The sequence below is a fragment of the Acomys russatus genome, chromosome 25 (assembly GCF_903995435.1).
Source record: "Acomys russatus chromosome 25, mAcoRus1.1, whole genome shotgun sequence".
NCBI lineage: Eukaryota > Metazoa > Chordata > Mammalia > Rodentia > Muridae > Acomys > Acomys russatus.
Window position 1 is genome coordinate 48,947,149 of NC_067161.1, and position 20,862 is coordinate 48,968,010.

A 20,862-nucleotide genomic window follows, 5' to 3' on the forward strand; every position below is an offset into this window, starting at 1 on the left:
GAATTTTTGTGGTGAACAAAGTAGAGACTGGGGAGACAGTAGTGTGGTACACACTGACCAGGGCTGGGCTCCCCATCTATAAACAGGGAGTTATGGGTGAGGCTACTGTGGAGAGACCCATGATGGGCAATATGCCCCTTCCCGGCCATTTCCAACGTCTGCACCCGCCCAAAGGGTACTTTCTGTTTCTGCCCATTTGGGGAAGTCGCTTTTTCTTGGTATTCAGGGAGTCAGGAAAAGAAAAGCCATCGGGTTTTCACATTAGCCTTCAGGTAGGGTTGTGGCTTTTGACCAACAGTAACGTATGACCTTGTGGTCGGCTTGGGACCTACTTCTGGGAAGGTGGACCCAGCTGAAGTGATGGAAGAGTCTGGTACTGTGAAGCGGTGATGGCATATGAGACCAGAGGCTGGAGAAACAGTGTTGAGAGTTTGGGTTGACTGGAAGTTTCTAGGAAGGTCCCCATAGACAGAGTAGAAGCTCTCGTCAGCTCAGCAAGGATGCAGGCCTTTTAAGGGTTAAGAGCACCCGAAAAAATAGAAGTAGGAGGAGGAAGTGGGGCGCTGGGTCGCAATGCGAAAAGGAAGCAGCTCATCGGAGCTTCCTCTTTCTCCTCCTTCCCCGAAGCTCCCACCCACCCCTCCTGCGCAGCCAAAACGCTCTTCCGCCTCCTGGAATCTCACCTTACTCTGAGGGCTTATGATGCTCAGCGCAGGTACACCGGCCGAGCCGAGCCGAGGCTTGTAGTTCCCTGGAGCGGGCAGGGTCCCAGCGCCGGGTAACTTCTCTGAAGCTTTGAATCCTAAGGCTGGATGTACCGGCCTGAGGCGGCTAGGCCACCAGAGGGCGTGGAGCCCCGCTGGGAGGCTAGCCCCACACAGACCCCGCCCTCGCAAAGCCCCGCCCCGAATGCCCCGCCCCCCCCGGAGTTGTAGAGACCAGGCAGATGCTAGGACTTGCTCCCTGGCTCCGGCCGCGGTGCGGTGGTCCAGGCCTCACCTCAACTGCAGGGAGTCACCGCTGGAGTGGGGCTCGTCGCCCGGCGAGGACTGCAGGTGTGTGGCTGGGCAGCCAGGGGGGATGCTGAGGGCTCGCGTGAGAGCTCGAGGCACAGCCAGAGCAGGTTGGGAGGGGAGCAATGTGCCATAAAAGCAGCAGGTGGTGGTAGGCTGGGCAGTCGGTGATCTTCCAGTTCCACAGTTAAGGTCTATCTATGGGAACCGGGGCCAAAAACCCATGGGACAAACCCAGAGGCAGAAGGGGCGTCCCAGGACTGTTCATCAAGATTTAAGTAGCTATGCTGCTGTGTGCGCAGCCTCCTGCTGGGTCACAGGCCACCCTGTGCTCTGGGATAAAGGAACCTGCAGTCAGTCCTCTGGCTCTGAACTCTCTGGAGAGCGTGGACAACAGGAGTCCTTTGGCATCAGGACCGGGGCGTTGTCCTCCGTCGAGCTTCAGGATGTCCAAAGTTAGTGAGCGTGGTCTCTCAGACACCGCTGCTGTTCTAGAGAATTGTGCGCCCAATTGTGCCGATCAATGTTTATACGCTGAAGACTCGAGAATGTATGTGCTCGTGCACGTGTGTGCGCGCTGGAGCGCTGGCGTGATGGCCCAACCGAGGGTGGTGGCGGTAAATATGCAACAAGCTCAGGACAGTAGGAGGAAGGAGGTTGTTCAGAGGGAAAAGGAAGGCGAGATGAAAGCAGCAGGATGTGGTATGAAGTGAGTTAAGCCTTCTGCTGAGAGGAGGGGTGGCTTTCGGCAACAGGAGGGCTAAAAAGCCGGCCCACTCACCTCAAGGCCTTTCTTGAATTCTGCTTTGGGCTTTGCTTTCTTTGCCTGCTGTGGACCACCTTGGCAAGGTCGGGTTCCCCTGAGCAGGGCTGTGCTCCTAAAACGCCTGTTAATACAGAGTCGCTGGGCCCCAGTACAGCTTTCTAAGGTGAACCAAATGTTAAATACGGTCCTTAAGCCGTGACAGTGGAGCTTGCTTAGTGAGGTGGAGGGTGCTTGGGTGCCGTGCGTGAGATGGAATAGAGATCTGAGTTCCAGCCAGGCCCGGCTTATAACATCCCTCTGTCTGCCTCAGTTTCCCTATTTGTAAAACTGGCTGTATACTTCTGGTCAACAGGGTGTGGGAGATGCAAAGAGACAGGCGCAACAAGAGCTACACAGGAGACCTTCCATTTATGGTTTGTTACATGGTCTTACAAGCCCACAAAACATGTTTATTTAAAGCAGCTCATCCCAACCAAGGGGCCAAACTGTGATCTATGGATCCCTGTATACCTAGCCTGGTATTTGAGCTCTTACCCTCGGCACAGATGGACAGCAATGCATGGTACATATAAGGATATATCTTCAATTTGGAGACGTACATGTGTTCACAGTTTATTTCTGTATATCAGTTATTACTTTAAGCATTTGTTATTTTATTTGTGGGTGTGGCATGTGCATGCCATGGGCCATGTGGAGGTCAGAGGGTAAGCCAAAGGAGCTCTCTCCTACTCTGTGAGTCACAAGGAACAGATGTGGGTTGTCAAGCTTGGAAGGAAACATCTCATCTGGTCTGTTTGTTTTTTGAGACAGACTCAGGCTGTATCTCAGGCTGGGCCTCCAACTCAGTGTGTAGCTGAGACTGGCCTTGAACTCCACGTGCTGAAATTACAGGCAGTGCCGCTATGCCCCACTTTATGTTCATATTTTAGCAATGTTAAAATTAACATATTACAATTATAGGAAGCTCCACTATTTCTTCCTTGTCAACACACACAATGATGCTGCATTTTTATAATCGGTAGCGTCTTACAGTCTGTTAAGTACACGGTATATTTTACAGATCAAGGGGAATGTTCTAGAAGTACAAGGGCATACACAGAGTTATGTCATTCTTCTGTGCTGCATACACTGTAAACATTGAACCTCGTAAGTGCTGAAATGTTGGGGTGTCTAGTTTTTTGTTTTGTTTTGTTTTTACTTTGTTTTATTTTTGAGGCAGTCTCAAAACCATAGACCAGGCTGGCCTTGAACTTACAGAGATCTGCCTACCTCTTACTCCCAAATGCTTTTTTGAATTGCTTTTCCAGTGGTGACTTGTTATCAAGTACATGCCTTATTCTTCTAAAGCAAGAATTGTAGTGTTTTTTGTTTGTTTGTTTGTTTTGTTTTTTGTTTTTTTCCTTATAGGCTGGCAGCTAGCTTTTGGATAATGGGGACATGTCAGGTGACATCACCTGGGTGATGAAGACGTTAAAGGGATGATAAATGAGAGAGCATGAGCCTCCTAACTCTCTCATTTGGGTCCCAGATTCTGGTCAGTATAGCTTGTCCTCAGAGGGCCTGCTGTATCCTGTTGCTATGGTGATGGAAGATCCCAAATCTGAATGAGTTGCTTTCAGCTGAAAGCTTGCAGAGGGTACCAAGGCCCCTTGCCCCTCCAGCCTAGGTTCACCTTCCTGCTTTCTCTCATGAAGCTCAGGCAGATCTTGGCTTGGAAGATACTGTTTCATCACTTCGGAATGCTCGTCCCTTCCTCCACCTACCTGGTGAATTGTTTGAGCTCCGTCTCCATGGCCTCCCAGCATAGCACTGACTTCCCTGGCCCATGGAGACTTACCAACATAGCTATGGTCTGGCCGACGGCCAGCATGGCTTCAAGCTGTCACCAGAGTCTCCCTGGGATCTCACAGGCAGGAAGGCCTCTATGCAGAGGCAGGATAGTGTCTGGGACAGTAGGGTAGGGCCCCTAGGGACCGTTGTGATTTTCATTTCCGTGTCCTCTGGCGTCCTGTTATTGTGTTGATGTAGGCAGATAGGCTTGTGTGGCTTCCTCATGGGGGACAGGGCTGGGATGTGAGGACTGAAGGTGGACTCCAGCCTAGGGGTCTGGCTTCTACCTCACTCCGCCACTCTACCACACAGCCTTGATTATAATCAGATGGCTCTCTGAGCATCATTTCCCCTGTCTGTATGGCAACGCCTAACCTTCCATAGTCAGAACTTTATAGTGGGACACGTTCAGTATGCAGTCGAGGGACCAGGCTCAGAAGGCATGGGAAGGCCAGCATTGTTCCTGCCCGCCAGGAGCTGGGTCTAGTATTCCACGACACCCGATACAGGGGACATCGAATTATGAGATCTGTGTGATGCTCTGGGGATTACAAAGAGTTTGGGTTATGTCATATGTTACTTGAGACTTGAGAGATATGAAATAAAAGAAAATAATATTCATGCTGCTGCTGCTGATAATAATCATAATCATAATGATGATGATGAACACTTGACACCTTCTTAAAGCTCTGTGGGTATCTTCCCTCATGAGTTTCCCCCGCCCCCCAAACTAGGTGTGTATGTGCGTGATTATGAGGGGTTTCCCTCTTCTGAAATTAAGTGTTACAGCTGAGAGCCGTGATGTGGCTCTGTTGTCTGACCTGGACCAAGGATTCTTTTAATGCTTCTTCCCTTGCCCTTATTCCAAGGTGCACTTTGTGGACATCGAGGTCTTAACTGCCATTGCACTGGGGGAAGGCTTCCTCTTCTTTTTCTCAGTGCATTGCTGGAGAGAGCACACCCCGCAGAGGGCCCTTTGTAGTCATGTGTTTTATTAGCAGCCCAGGGAGCCTCTACCCATGAGAAAATCTACCCATCGTAGCAAGGCCTTTATCTGGGCCCGTGATTCTCCCTACCGGCTAGTAAGGCTCCTGGTCAGCGCCCACATCCTTCCTCTCCATCCAAAGCTGTCTTCCAAGAACCTCAACATCCATTCACATGTATGGTTGGATCTTTGGCTGAGTGTTTGTTCCTGTGTGGCTCCGTGGTGTGGGCTCTTGTCAGGCAAATCTTCACACAACCACTTCCACCCAACCTGGTCAACGTGGCCAACCTCCTCTCGGGGGTTTTTCTGCATTACTTGTAGCACGTCATCTACACCTACACCTCTTCCAGGAGAGTTTCAAACACTCACTCCTTCAATGATTCTCCACCTTCCTGACTCTGCGACCCTTTAACACAGTTCCTCGTATTGTGGGGAACCCCCAACCATAAAATTATTTTCCTTGCTACTTCACAACTAATTTTGCTATAGTTATGAGTCGTTATGTAAATATCTGTGCTTTCCAATGGTCTTAGGCGACCCCTGTGAACGGGTTATTCGATCCTCCCCCAAGGGGTCTCGACCCACAGGTTGAGAAGCAATGCTCTGGGTAGTGGGTGCCTTTGAAACATTGATGGAGGGGCTAGTTAGTAAACACATGTATATATGTGAGCACATGCATGCATGCACACACACATGGACGCACGCATGCATGTACAGTCTCTTTTACATAAAACTGCGGGAGTCTTCTTAGACTTCAATAGTCCAACAAAGAGGCTGGCTTAGTAAGGTCTTCCAGAAAACACAGTTGCCTCTGTGCGGTCGCGCTGCACAGGAAAGGCGGCTGTTATCAGAGGCAAGCTGCAGGTGGTGATGGGTAGGTGAATACTTTAGAGGACACCCAGGGGACCATCTTAGTGACTTGCTAGTGAGATATTGAGGTATGTGGTAGGGGACCACTGAACATTGTAACCTCACACTGAGCACGTCTTCTGGGTTGTTTTTTTAATGTGAAATCTCACTATGTAGCTCTGACTGGCCTCTAACTCACACCTCTCCAGCCCCAGTCTCCTTAGTACTGGGATTACAGCTGTGTGCCGCCATGTCCAGCCACCGTCTTCTGGATTACTTTTGAAGACTTGATACCAACTTGTTTCCAAGATGGCAGATGAGTGTTGTCTTTGCTGATAACATGCTGATAAGAAGCAGTTCCACTCTGCTCCCTAGCCAGGTCACTGGATTTATTCCTAGACCAGGGGACAGAGAAGTGGCCACAATTAGTTCTTTGCCACTTATGTCTACAAACCTCTTATTCCTGGAGACTGGCTTGTCTTTAAGACTTCCTTTCTTTGTTGTCGTTGTGACATATTAGCAGCAAAGTAATGTGTTTGAAAGATGCTTTCTCGGGCTGGAGAGATGGCTCAGTGGTTAAGAGCACTGTTTGCTTTCCCAGAGGTCCTGAATTCAATTCCCAGCAACCACATGGTGGCACACAACCATCCATACTGGAATTTGATACCTTCTTCTGGCCTGCAGGTGTACATGCAAAAGGAGTACTCATATACATAAAAATAAACAAATAGTTTAAAAAAGAAAGATGCTTTCTTCCATTTCTCATTTACAAAGAAAGTTAAAAGCATGACTGAATATTAAGGCATTTTAAAACACACCCTAGAAAAATTTTGTATTTTTTCACTCTGACATGAGTTTATATGAGACGTCCTATTATTAACTTCCTCACATTAAGACTTCCTTGTATTTCTGGATTTAATTCAATTGTTATTTTAAATACAGAGCAAGGTTTGCTCAATGTGTGCTCCTTCAGGAGTTTTGCATCTGTACTTACGTGTCGGCTTCCATCATTGCCAGACACCTGAGATGACCAACTCGTAAAGAGAAAAGGCTGATGATGTGAGCTCCAAGCTTCCAGCCTGGGATGAGTTGGCTTCATTGCTTTGAGCCTGTGGTGAGGGGATAGGTCGTGGTTGAAATGTATTATAGAATCAAGCTGCTTATGTCATGACTAGGGAGCTAGAGAGAGAGGGAGGGAGGGAGGGAGGAGGAAGAGAGAGAGAGAGAGAGAGAGGGTATCAGAGAGACACTCTGGGGTCTTGTAGACCCCTACATAGGTTAAATCCAATGACCTAAAGACCTCCAATTAGCCCTCACTTCCTTTTTTTCTTGGTTATTCTAGACAGGGTTTCCCTGGGTAGCCTTGGTTGTCCTAGACTCATTTTGTAGATCAGGCTGGGCTCAACCTCACAGAGATCGGCCTGCCTCTGCCTCCCAAGTGCAGAGATTACAGGTGTGTGCCACCATGCCTGGCTATTAGCCCTCACTTCTTCTTCTTTTAATTTTACTTTTTATGTGCATTGTAGTTTAGTCTGCATGTATGTCTTTATGAGGGTGTCAGATACCCTGGAACTGGAGTTATAGACAGTTGTGATCTGTCATGTGGGTGCTGGGAATTAAGCCCGGGTCTTCTGGAAGAGCAGAGTGCTCTTAACCAATAAGCCATCTCTCCAGTCCCCTTTGTCTCCACTTCTTAAGGGTTCCATCACCCCCTAATAGCAATAAACTAAAGATCATGCCTTTAGCATATATGTACCTTTGGGGCATACCTAAGGTTCAAATTACCCCCAATTCATTGTGAGTTTGCATCCTTGCTGTCATTAATTTCCAGTATGCTGGCTTTGCAGGGTGAACTTGGAGGCAGTTCATCCCTTGCACTCTGGGGCAACTTGCAGAGATCAGGGCAGTGGTGTGACCCTTGACAAGTGTGAGAAGTACCCTGATCCTGGGGTGCCCTACTGCTGGACCCCTGGCCTCCCCACTCTCTATGCCCGGCTCCTCTCTGTTCTTTATTTGTCTTGGTGCACACCTTGAATCCCCAGCTCCCCACAGCTGACCCCACAGAGTCCTCTCTGGCTCTTGCTCTGATGACTGGCCACTTTACTCCCACTTTGGCCTATGCGAAGGCTGTTTACACATGAATCTGGGCAGATGCCTTTGAGTGCAATTCAGCTCTCCCCGTCACCTTCATAGACATGCTGACCAACAGCCCGTGTTAGGCCCAGAGAAAAGGTGACCAAGAGGCATGGTGACGTGATATAAAATCATTTTAAAAACCAAGGTTTTTCTCTAAGCAGAGGAGATGAGAGAGCTGCCACCCATCTTCACATGTTGGGGAAATGATCTGCTCTGTGAGTGGCCCCTGGGGCGCAAGGGATGAACTGTCTCCCAGTTCACCTTGCAAAGCCAGCAAGTCACCTTTCCAAAGTGGGACTAAGGTGGAAAAGGGGTCAGTGAGAAGAAGTTAAAAAGGAAATAAGAGTTCAGCTCATTTCAAGGAAGATCTTAGAGAAAGTCAGAACGGATCACATTTTGACGGGGGATGGGGGGGCAGGGAGGGAGAGCATTGGTGGAAGTGTTTCCGTGAAATGCCTGCTGGTCCTACAGCCACGGTAGCTGTGAAGGAGGGTGTGAGAGACCCCTGCTCCTCTCATTCTTAGTGCCAGTCTCTGACTGACTATGTACAGGATTGTTCTGTCTGGGAGTGGTGGTGCATGCCTGTAAGAGAATTGCCATGAATTTGAGGCCAGCCTAAGCTGCTACTTTGCAGGAATGTCTCAAAATTGGTTTCAGGCTGGTTGTTTTGAAAGAGTAATTTAAAGGTAAGAAGTTTGATGACCTTGAGGGAACACATCCTAGATCTGGGCAGCTCCCACAAAAGCCCCACATATCCGCTTCACAGCGTGCTCTTCCTGGATGTTAGAAAGCGGCAGTGTCCACGGTGACCCCGCCCCCTGAAGACCTAGCTCTTGCCCTCATCCTAAGCCCGGGCTGTGGACTCTGCCTGGGGTCTTCTGTTAGTCACTTCCCCTGACACACTAAGCCCTGACAAAAGTCATGTGGGCAGAATCCATCAAACCATCACAGCCAGCCACAAGCTGTTCATGGTGAGCCGGGAGTGAATGGGGCAGAATCCATCAAACCATCACAGCCAGCCACATGCCATCCATGGTGAGCCGGGAGTGAATGGCCTCTTGGATGTGTGACTTTTGAGCCAGAATTTCATAAGCTTTTGAATTTTGCATTCATTTCTGTACTGGCACCTTGGGGAGATTCATTTTGAGAAAACTAGATATTTGGAGCTGTGACTATGCCGACTGTGATGTGGCACTCAGGTTACCAGAGGGAACAGGAGATGTGATGGCCAATGTTTGTACATCTCTCTGAGCCTGTTGCCTCCTGGACCAGTTAACACCAGGATTCTGACTTGGAAGTTTCTAGGATGCTCTCTGGACTCAGCCTTGTGGGAACTAGTGGTATAGCTCCACCCTAAAGCTGGACAGTTCCCTCAAAAGGGACTCGAACTTGTGACCCTCCTGGAGTTACAAGTGTGTGCCACCAAGTCTCCTTCTTGGAAGTTTCTACAGAAACTCTAGGCTGTCTGCTGGTAACCTGGAAACATCCCCTTTCTACTCATGCCTATAGTCAACCGGTCTTCTTCTGCCCTGGGTCCTCGCTCGCCCGCCCAGGCTTTGCTTCTTCTCGTCCCAGCCCAGCCTGGCTGTTTTCCCTTGGACTCACTGTTTCACCATAAACACACATCTGGAACCTGACACACTTCCTCTGTGGACTTCCCCATTGCTGTCTCTTCTGCAATCCAACCCAGCTCTGAAACCCTGGCATCATCTCCAGTGATGCCCAGCATCCCTTCCACTCTCTCCACTCTGTCCCGATGATGCGCCCTAACTCCGTGGCTCTTTTGTCTCTGACCTCCTCCGTCCTTTCCTCCAATGTCCAATGAGTTGGTTTTCTTGTCTGTTTGTTTTTGTTTTTTCACTTGTGCCACTGCGGAGGGCTTTTGTCACAGGCTCTTCCTTTCTCTATCGGGAGGACTGCAGCCAGAGCCCTTTGATGGCATCCCGCTTTGGGGAAAATCTAATGTCCTTGCTCTTCTTTAGGATACAGCAGAGTCTCTCACCCTCTCAAACTAAGAGCTCCCCCACCCCTGACCCAAGACCTAATGTGTTCTTGCCCCTCAGCCTTTCCTGGTAAAGAGCGTCTTCCAGTACTTTTTTTTTTCCACTCCTGAGTCCCCAGTGCTTTGGTGGTGGGGGAGGGACAGCACTTGTCCGTGTTCACTCAGTGGTGGCTGAGGCTATGACTACCCTATGAAGCAGCCAGCACAGGAAGCCCTGAGCCTCATCAGCCGTGGAGGGCTGATTTACAGGCTGAAATACCCCTATTTGACCTTTCCCTGGGGGTTTCACTGCAACACCCCTAAGGGCTTTACCTTTTGAGCACCTCACTGGCTTCCTGTGAGCAGCTGACAGATTCAGACACCTGTGTCTGTGCCTTCCAGGAACAGGACAAAGCAGATGGCCTCTGGGGGCCTTTCAGACCCCAGGAGCTATGGCAGATGACAGGTGCTGTCCCTCCTCAGAATCCTCTTGCAGAGGGTGGGTGGGGTAGGGGAAGTCCTGAGGAGCCTCCCTCCAACCCCTGACAAGACTCAGTCTGTGACAGCTTGTGTACAGGAGGCAGGGGAAGTGTCTGTTTGCAACACAGTATTTACAAGGCACGAGGGCTTCCTGTCCCACCTACCCAGTAGGCTGTGGGGCAATTGGGATCTGTTTTCAGGAGGTGTGAGACAAGAAATGGTTGGTGTTGGCCGGGTGTTGGGGTTCTGGGAATTATTCAGATACCTTTCGATGTGCCTGGTCTACCTGACCTAGGACAAATGAAAGGCGATGAGGAATTCATGTGTTTAAATTATAAATAATTATGATTGTTTTACATAGTGCCTTTTTGTTTGTTTTTGCTGTTGTTGTTTGTGTGTTTGTTTGTTTTTCGAGACAGGGTTTCTTTGTGTAGCCCTGGTGTCTTGCACTCACTTTTTAGATCAGGCTGGCCTCGAACTTGCAGCAATCCGCCTGCCTCTGCCTCCCGAGTGCTGGGACTAAAGGCCTGCGCCACCATGCCCAACTTACCTTATCATTTTTTAAAGATAGGGTGTGACCTTGAACCTGCCCTGTCCCTGCTTTCCAGGCACTAGGATTTCACACCGTTGTCCCCAGCCTTTCTACATGGGCTGTGCGAATCCAAACTATGACCAGCGTTTCACGGGCTGAGCAGACAGCTTTCTTTTTCTGAAGGGGAGCTGTGCTTTGAGGAGGAAGGAGGGTTTCTCTCTGGGAAGGGAAAAGCCCTCCCCATCAGACAGAACCCCTTTTCTCATTTAGGGTTCAACCAAAATAGAGAGTGCCACCTCCTTTGTGCATACAAGCTTATATGGCCTGAGGTGGCTGCTATGTCTCCCTGACTCCTCACAGGACATGACAAATTTTAGGGCACCCAACCATTTGCCCGGACCCATTGCTGTGTCACCCACAAAAACATGAGCTTGTGTCTAGAGGCCCTTTTTGACCCCAGGCCCTAATGCAAGTATCTGGAAAGATCTTGGAAGGTTCTTTAAGCCTTCTTGGCCAAGGAGACAGGCATGCCCTCGATGGCCCTCTGCAGTGAGGGTCCTACCCCACAGCTCAATTGTAAAGATACAAGATGGGTTTCTGAAGTACATCATTTCTCTGAAGCCACCAGAGAAAGGATGGCATCTATGAGCCACCCAGCATGAAGGGCTGAGGTGTGAAACCCTGTGTGATAGTGACACACTGGACTGTGGGTTATAATGTGAGAATATTGGTTTGTGTAAGAACATTCACTATGAACAGTAAATGGGGGAGGGAAGCAGTGACAAGGGTGTGGTCCTTTAAAGAACTTGCTAATAAAAATATCCAGTCACTGGATGGGATGATGCATACTTGTGAACCTAGTACTGGCGAAGCTGAGGCAGGAGGATGGCCATGGGTTTTAGATGCATCAAAAACAGCCTTCCCTGAGCACATTGGGGAAAGATGCAAAGTAGAGCCGAACCAGCCTGCAGGTGTCAAGAAAACACAGTTCTGAACTTGTGAGGCTAAGCCAGGGCCAAGATACGTGAACTATTTGGAGTTGTGTCAAAAGTTTGTTCCAGAAAGTACTGTGCTAGATGAACAAGACGGTGGGAATGTGGAGGAGTTGATAGATACAGCCCTCAATGGACCACACATTGATGCAACAAATAAGGGCACTTCATAGGTGTCACCAACTGCCATTCCTCCCCTTAAGTCCCACTTTGGCCCAAGGCTCTGAGCTGCCCTCTGAGATGGCCATAGCTGACAGAGAATGCCTTTTCTAGGCCAAGGCCAAATCCTACTGTCAGCAGGCTCCTCTGGAGAGTGTGCTGAAGGATTTGGTTGGGGCTATGGTCTTCATGTGGCCACACTTCCGTCTTGGATCTACAGCTCAGTCCCTCACCTAACGTCATCCATTCCTGTCTCTCTCACCCATGTTTTCAATAACGGAGATGGCTTCCCTTGCGGGGTTTGAACTCCTGAGATTGGCTCGGAAGGTAAAGGTGGGAACAGCAGTTTCGCCAGAGTGGTTGCTGTCTCGGAGGGAGGAAAAGTGGTTGTGAAATGCTATTCGTTCTCATGGAACCTATTTATTTGATCGGAGGCAGATGGCCTCTAATCTGTTACGGAAACAGGAACTCTTCTATGGAGAATTGCTTCAGGACTGCCTGGCCAACTCTGTATGTGCCTAAGAACGCTTGACTTGACAATCCCTGGGCCCCTGTCACTACACTGCCTCTAGAACAGGTGACACACAGGCAGTAACCCATCTAGAAAGTTGATGCCACCTCTCTGGCATCATGAGGTGTCCTACTACAAGGGAACTTTGTGTACACAGTGCGGGCTTCATTAAAGGTCACACCATAAATCATACTTTACAAATTTCGGAAAGTCCGCTGTTTGTATCAAAATGACACAATAACAGATAAGTAAAGCATTCCATTTTCTGACTCAGCGTGGACAGAGACGCTAGCGTGTTTGTGTGCCCGCTGTATCGGAAAAGAACCAAACTGCTAGTGCTTAAACAAGCAAGGAGTTTATTTCTCTTTCAGGTAATGGTCAGGTCTAAGTGAGCCAGGGGTTAGTGGCAGCCTCTCAGGTCAAGCGCCCTTCTGTCTTGTGGCTCTCTCTTTCCTCTGTGTGTAGGTCTCATCCCATGGCCCACGACGGCAACTTTGGTGGTTCCCATCACCTCTTCCATCTGGCCAGTGAGCGGAAAGGGGCAGGGAAGGGGAAGATGTGGCTCCTTTGCCAGCCGGCAGGGAAATGTACCCTAAAGTTGCTGACAGTTATTGTTAGAGAAGAAAGGAGCATGGGTAGGAAGAGTCTCAGCCATATTTGACATCTACCCGTTTGAACAAATCCCTACCGACATGTTAACTTCATTGCTCCTTCCATGGAATACGCATGCCTTGAAAGCCCCGTTGAAAATTATGAATTAAAAAATGACACATGGGCCAGGGAGATGGCTCAGTGGGTAAGGCAATTGCTGCATAAGCATGAGAAGTTGAGTTTGAATGCCCAGAATCTGTGAAAAGCCGTGTGCATCAGTAATCGCAGCACCCCTACAGCTGGATGGGAGGTAAACCCAGAAGCTCAGGGGATAGCCTGGGATATGCAGTAGCTACAGAGGAAAGGCTCTGTCTCAAATAAGGTGGAAGGCGGAGGCCCATACCTGAGGTTACCCTATATGCCGTGGTATGTTCATGTGTACACTTACACACAATCATGCTCATTTACTTCCACAACACACATCAAAAATGGCATGTTGGCCCAGTGTGGTGATGCACGCCTTTAATCCCAGCACTCGGGAGGCAGAGGCAGGCGGATCGCTGTGAGTGCAAGGCCAGCCTTGTCTACAAAGCGAGTCTAGGACAGCCAGAGCTACACAGAGAAACCCTGTCCTGAAAAAAAAAGGGGGGGCAAAAGATAGAATCATTTCGTGCCCACTGATAGGTAAATGTATACATTATATATGTACAGTAGAGTATTCTTCAGCCTTAAAAAGGATTGCAGTTCTAACACTCACTACAACATTGAAGACATCACGCTAAGTGAAATAAGCCAAATACAAAAGAATAAGCAAACACTGTTTGCTACTATTTATGTGAGCTAGCCTAAGCTGTCAGAACCAGGGGGATGGAGAAGAGATTTATAGGTGTCCAGAAGGTGAGAGGAGTTAGTGTACACTGTGTGCGTTGTCACAGTGCAGGAAGATGGAAACGCACAGGAGGTGGAGAGGAGACACCGCTGCCCATGGTATGAATGCACTTCACGCCACAGAGCTGTGCAATGTATGTACATTAGTGTTTTGTGTATGTTAGCACATTAAAAAAAAAAAAAACTCCAACACAGGGGTCTCTGGCGTTTTATGACTGGTGTCCCTACAGATGAAGATCTGCTCAACCTTTTTGGGTAGGTTTGCTTAAGTGAGGAAGGGAACTACTTGACAGAGCGATCACATTTGTTTATAGCATCAGGAGATGGGTACGAGACTTGTTACAATTCAGAGGCATTGTTTTTGTAGCATTTTACTTTTTTGTTGCTGTTGTTGTTGTTACCTGTTTTAAATCAACAGATCCCTTCTAGTCACTGGAGTTCCAGGATCCCCAGCTGAGTGTTCATGAACTGCCTCTTAACCTGTCAGAGAAGATGGCCTGGGAGCTGGTGGACTCAGGCATTGCGTTTCTAGGATGCTACCTTTTCCCCCCACCCCCCCTTATCTCTTTTTCTGTTTCTTTTTTTGTTGTTTGGTTTTTCTTTGTTTGCTTGTTTTTGAGACAGGGTTTCTATGAGCTCTGGCTGTTCTGGAACTCGCTCTGTATTTTTTTGGAGGTAGAGGGTTGCCAGAGGGGTCGTGACCCACAGGTTGAGAACCATTGCTTTAAGGGACTGGATGGCCAATGTTTCTTCTAGGGATTATGTGGTCTCCTCACCACCCAGGACAGCTCCTCCTTCCAGAACACTTTCCAGAAGCTTTCCAGAACTCCTCTGTAGGATCTTGGCCCGTGTACATCCTTCTGCCTCCTTTCCTATTGCATCTGCCCTATAGTGAACTCCACTGGGACATTTAAACTTTGGGGTCGTTTCTAGTTTGAAGATCATTTTGGATGCTTTTTTCCCCCTCTGCTTTCTGACATACCCCCTTTTGCTGGGTCCTAAGCCCAGGACAGGGTGAGACCGCAGATGTAGCAGAGCACTGAGTGAGTTTCTGTGGGAAGCTGTCCCACCAGCTTCCACTCCCATCAGCAGCTGTGAGTGTTTTGTGAGTGTTCTTCTTGCTTTAAGCCCGCACACATTGTGTTTCCCACCTTCGTTTTAGCCATTTCTGGGCATGTAGTGGTATCGAATTGTGGTTTTAATTTTCATTTCCTTTATGACTAATGAAATTGAGTGCCTCTTCTTGTACTTAGAGGCCAGCCGGCCATCTGCTTGTTTGAGGTATAGGCTCAAGGGTTTTGCCCATTTTTCCCACAGAGATGTTTGCCTGTTTTGGGATTTTTGTTGTTGCCCCTGTGACATGGTGTGATAACTGCTCAGGGTCTACCCTTCCCCAACCATAAACTTTGTGAACCTTTTGCGCTCTCAATGTCTTGGGAGATCTGTCTTGCCATAGACCCTTGGTACATATTTCCTATGGATTTAATAAACCACTCTTGACCCACACCCTGTGCTAGGGCAGCCAGTCTCCTTGTGGAAGCTGATGGCAAGGAGATCCAATTTCATGAAGCCACTTTCAACCGCCAGGGGCGGCCGTCTCTTGCTTTGGACCTTGGAAACATGCCAGCAGGCCCCCTGTAGTGTCGTCCGTGCCCTTCTCAAGCCTTGCTTCTGTAACTTGCTCATGGTGTAGCACATACATTCTTGTTTGGTGTTCGGGGTCCTCACTTCTGCCTGTACTTACACCCCAGGAAGTCCCACCGGCTCCTTTATGTTCCCTGCCCCCTCCCTCATGACACCACATGCCTGCATGACATGGCTGTGATTTTCAGTTTTCTTTCCTCTCAAGTCCCAGCCTCTTGGAAATCTGCTTCCTCAAAATCCAGTGACTCATACACTGCACCTAGTGTTGTCTCCAGGGAGGGCTACAAACTCTAGGGTGATGTGGTCATGTCCCCCTGTTTGCCTCTCACTTCTGTTTTGTAAAGCTTGCACTGTGGTCAGAGTCAAAGGCAGCAGTTTCCACCATTTTCTGAGATCTTCCAGGGGATGAGAGCAGGAGGAAGCACTCAAGCTTAGCTTTGGTTTAAAAGTCGTTCTGGTGGGCCTTCTAATTCCAATTGAAGTCTTTGCCATCTCTAGACTGTGGCACTGGCTTTATGACCCAGATAGTGGCTTTATGTGTGGCCCTCAGTTCTTATGGGTCCCATCACCCTTTGTCTTCCTTTGGACTCTGTTGTCATTTTAATCATCCATCCATCCACCCATCCATCCAGCTATTCATCCATCCATCCATCTACCCATCTGTCCACCCATCCATCCACCCATCCACCCATCCATCCATCTACCCATCCATCCACCCATCCATCCACCCATCCATCCATCCAGCTATCTATCTATCCATCCACCCACCCATCCATCCAGCTATCCATCCATCCATCCATCCACCCATCCGTCCACCCATCCATCCACCCATCCACCCATCCATCCGTCCACCCATCCATCCACCCATCCACCCATCCATCCATCTACCCATCCATCCACCCATCCATCCAGCTATCTATCCATCCATCCATCCATCCAGCTATCTATCCATCCATCCATCCACCCATCCATTCCACCCATCTATCCATCCATCCATCCATCCATCCAGCTATCCATCCGTCCATCCATCCATCCAGCTATCCATCCATCCATCCATCCAGCTATCCATCCATCCAGCTATCCATCCATCCAGTTATCCATCCATCCAGCTATCCATCCATCCAGCTATCCATCCATCCAGCTATCCATCCATCCAGGTATCCATCCATCCAGCTATCCATCCATCCATCCATCCATCCATCCAGCTATCCATCCATCCAGGTATCCATCCATCCAGCTATCCATCCATCCAGGTATCCATCCATCCAGCTATCCATCCATCCATCCATCCAGCTATCCATCCATCCATCCTGCCAGCCAGCCAGCCAGGCAGCCAGCAAATGTGCCAGGCACTGTTCTCAGAGCACCCGGTACTGACATTCTTTTTTAAAAAGGAGTTTATTTATTTTTGTTTTATGTATACAAATGTTTACTGGCATGTGTATTTGCGTGCCGCGTGCATGAGACAACCAAAGAGGCTAGAAGAGGGCATCAGATCCCCTGGAACTGGAGTTACAAACTGTTGTGAGCCTCCATGTAGGTGCTGGAACTGAACCTGCATCCCTGTCAGCAAGAGCAGCCAGTGGTCTTAGCCACTATGCTGTCTCCCCAGTCCCAGTCCTTGGTGCCTACATTACAAAACTGGAGCAAACCACATTACTCATGCGTCTGTAATGATGCTGCTCTGTTACTGATCATCTAAAGGACAGTGTGCATAACTGTGTAGGGTGATAGAACCTTCATAGTGACAATGAGTGGCTTGTGTCACTGTTACTGCCTTATGTATTTACTATATCCTACTTTTAAATATTAGTTTGGAGTGTCTTCCTTGTACTTACCAGATGTGTTTCCCTTCATCCGGTGTACCATGTCATCCAGCAGCAGCCCCCTGCCTGTTGTGCTCGTGTTAGTGCACTGTGATGTCTACACGACCACCAGGTTGTCTAAGGGTGTATTTCCTCCACCATTTCCTAAGGGTGCATTTCCTCCACCATTTCCTAAGGGTGCATTTCCTCCACCATTTCCCAAGGGTGCATTTCCTCCACCATTTCCTAAGGGTGCATTTCCTCCACCATTTCCTAAGGGTGCATTTCCTCCACCATTTCCTAAGGGTGCATTTCCTCCACCATTTCCCAAGGGTGCATTTCCTCCACCATTTCCTAAGGGTGCATCTAAGGGTGCATTTCCTCCACCATTTCCTAAGGGTGCATTTCCTCCACCATTTCCTAAGGGTGCATTTCCTCCACCATTTCCCAAGGGTGCATTTCCTCCACCATTTCCTAAGGGTGCATTTCCTCCACCATTTCCTAAGGGTGCATTTCCTCCACCATTTCCTAAGGGTGCATTTTCTACACTATATGTTCGCATTTTCCCTGTTGAAAGCAACACACGACTGCATTCAAGACACAGTATCCACGGCCTCCAGCTTAGTGTCATATGGTTCAGCAAGGTGTATGTGCCTCTGTGTGTAACGTGAGCATTAGGTGTCCCCAGCTAAGGTGCCTGCCAAGTAGCAATAAGGCAGAAAGGACAGAGACTTCAAGATGTCCTTCTTTTCTCCTCTGTGCCTCCCTGCCTACAGCCTGCCTCTGCTGGACTTGCTCAGATGTGACTGCTGGCAGCCTGAGTGAGCCAAGTGGAAGTCCGGTCTTGGCAGGACCCGCAGGCAAGCCAACATTTTCCCCAGGGCCTAGACATGTGTGGAAGTGTGAATGAGGAGAGCTGTGGGGGTTTTGATTGTGGAGGAGAAAAAAAAGGCATGGGATGGGTGTGGAAAAGCTCTCCAGGGGACAGTGGCAACTCCCTGGATGGGCGCGGGCAGCAGGCAGCAGGCAGCAGGCTTGCTTCCTAGGGGAGACCAAGAGAAAGAGAAGGCTGGAGGTTGATCTTCAGCCCCAGATTGGGGGCGCCTGATCCAGGGCCTTTCAACTGCTCCTGGGAACCCGAGAAACCTCTGTGACAAAAATCAGGGAGGCTGGGAGCTAGCCTAGGAACTATGGGGAGGAGGGACCTTGCTTCTGCTTAACTTACCAGCTTCCTGTTGCCAAGGAAACCCAGCCCTACTGGTCTTCCCTGGAGCTCTTATACCACCTTACTAGAAATCCCCAGGGATTGTAGATCTGCCTGGGGGAATGCCCCACATAGCCCTCTGCCCTCCCGAGAGGCTTCTCTAAAAACGGAAGCTCTTCCTGTGTCTTTATCTTAAGGCTGACATGCTGATGCCTTAATGTGACAGGTGGGGTTTAAGCAACCTGGGGATGAACTGGCAGGTAGCAAGGGGGTTTAACCTCCTGGCTTGGCTGTGGCAGGGAGTCCCCTGGCCCTGCTCCTCTCAGGACCCTCAAGCTGCAGAGTCTTGGGGTGTTCTGGCACATCTTGTGCCACAGCCCACCACTGGCTGCTCTCGAAGCACAAGCCAGATGTGCAAATTCTGCGGCCGTGCCTGGGGCGAGAGCAGCACAGGCTTGCCTTTCTTGGAAATCATCAGTGATTTGTTAGAAAAACAGGAAACATTGGGGCTGCTGGGGTGCATCTTGACTTTGCTGTTTTTGTTTTTGAGTTCCTTTCATTTATGTCAGGCCCAGGTTGTTTGGAGGGTGTTGCCACGCAGCCCAGCCTTGCAAGCCTCCTTGTAGCAATCTTTGCCTGCCCACCCTCCTCTCTTCTCTTTCCTTGGCTTCTGTACCTCTTCCCCCAGTCGCAGGGACTGCTATGGGAGCAGATGAGGTAACCATGGAAACACGATGACGGATATCAAGTTACACTGTCCTTCTGTGGAGACTAGGGTACCTGAGCCTGCCTCCCTCTGCCCCAGCCACAGCTCTATTCCTCCACCTGTTTACTGTGGTTGGTCTGGAAATAGAGCGGCCTTTGCTTATGGGACCTGCTGTGACCCACGACCCTCTTGTGTGACATCACCATTACAGGAAGTGCTTCATCTCTGCTTGGTCAGATAGGACCTGGAGGGGCTCTCAGAGACCACACCCTGTTCATGGAGTCATGGCACTGAAAGAGGAGAGAGTCCCCCCTCCCCCCAAGTGCCTGGAATAAAGAAGAAAAACAAAGAGGAGAGAGAATGTGGTTGTGCGTGCATTTGGATTGTTAAGAAAGTTCTAGAAAGTGCTGTTGTTTCCTAGAGTCACCTATGGGGTTTTCCCTGAGTCTCATCGGGTCAGCGGCAAGCCCTGAGGATGTCTGGTGGTTAAGTTACTCAGGCTGCTTTGCTGCAGCAATCTACCCCATAATATGATAATATGGAAAGCCCATCTCATTGTGAAGAAACTGTGGCTCAGAAGTTGTCTAGCTTGCCCAGTTGTCCTCTGCGCTCCAAACAGGGGCCTGGGACAGGAGATGATGGGCTGTGCCTCCCATCATGCGAGGTCCCAAATGAGTCCTCTCCTGTCTTGCGTTCTCTACAGATGTCTGATCCTGAAATTTCATTTATTGCTGTAGTCCTCTTGACACCATGCCTCCTCCCAGGGGAGCTGGGCTCAGGGACTGCCCTTTTTGAACTCATATGAGAAGTGTGATATGACAGGGTAGAAACTCCCCCACACCACCCTGGGGTGTTGCCTGGCAGATGCATTGAACTGTCCCAGAGACGCGGTGTGGGAGACACGCTTAAGTAGGAGCTGGTGATAGACCGTTGGGGGAGTACCCAGCAGGCTCGGGGAACTCCAGACTGGACAGGGAGAGGTGCGGCAAGGTCACACCAGGACTCCAGGACACAGTAAGCATCAACAACTGACAGCAGACCCCAGGCCCATGTCCCTGTCCCTCAGGGTTTCATAGCTACAGGGTGGTGGTGGTGGGGACACAGAGATTCTCACCTAGGAGCCCGTGAGTGTGGATCATTTTTGTCACCCCTTTCTAACTGAAGGTTAGTGTTTCCTTTCATTATGAACGTAGTCAATAAGGCACAGTCATATCAGCAGCACCTGTGTCTTTGTCACCAACAGAAATCCACAGTGGTTACAGACCACTTTTGTAACTTACGCTTCTTAACATTTCAGAGTGGTGGTAGGAACCAGGCCGACTGTTGGGATTTGTTATCTAATGTGTTAGGATGGTGTTTATATTATTACTTAGAAATTGGGTTGTTTAAAAATAGTTGACAATTATGTTTCCATGCCGTGTTAGTTTTTGCCTTGTTGTTATAGTTTCTCAGCCCCCTTCCTCTCCTCTCTCTCAACTTTATTTTATTTTATTGTTTTATGTGTCTAAGTGTCTGGGCTATGTGTATGTCTCTGCACTACTTGCATTCCTGCTGTCCAGAGAAGCCAGAAGAAAGCATTGGTTACCTGGGGCTAGAGTTACAAACAGTTGTGAGCAGTCTTGTGGGTGCTAGGAATCAAGCCTAGGTCCTCTGGAAGAGCAACAAGGGCTCCTAAGCCTGAGAGCCATCTCTTCAGCCCCTCCCCCACACGCTCGCTTCTCTCTTTTTTCACAGCCCCAGGACCCTAGCCCGTGGAGCAGTGCAACCCACGCTTCAGGTGGGTCTTCTCA

The 20,862-nt window shown here is 49.3% G+C and overlaps 2 protein-coding genes across 2 annotated transcripts in view; one reads left to right on the top strand and one right to left on the bottom strand.

The window, feature by feature from the left end:
• LOC127207945 (rRNA 2'-O-methyltransferase fibrillarin-like) overlaps positions 1-3,649 on the bottom strand; it is a 7,564-nt gene extending 3,915 nt beyond the window's left edge. The window contains 3 exon segments of the mRNA XM_051167290.1: positions 684-831; positions 1,000-1,211; positions 3,617-3,649. Of these exon segments, the coding sequence (XP_051023247.1) occupies positions 684-831; positions 1,000-1,211; positions 3,617-3,649 (393 nt within the window).
• Positions 904-20,862, top strand: part of Pik3r5 (phosphoinositide-3-kinase regulatory subunit 5) — a 58,285-nt gene continuing 38,326 nt past the window's right edge. Inside the window, exon 1 of the mRNA XM_051167628.1 lies at positions 904-1,055. The gene's annotated coding sequence lies outside the window, so the exon portion shown is untranslated. The remainder of the gene's footprint in view (positions 1,056-20,862) is intronic.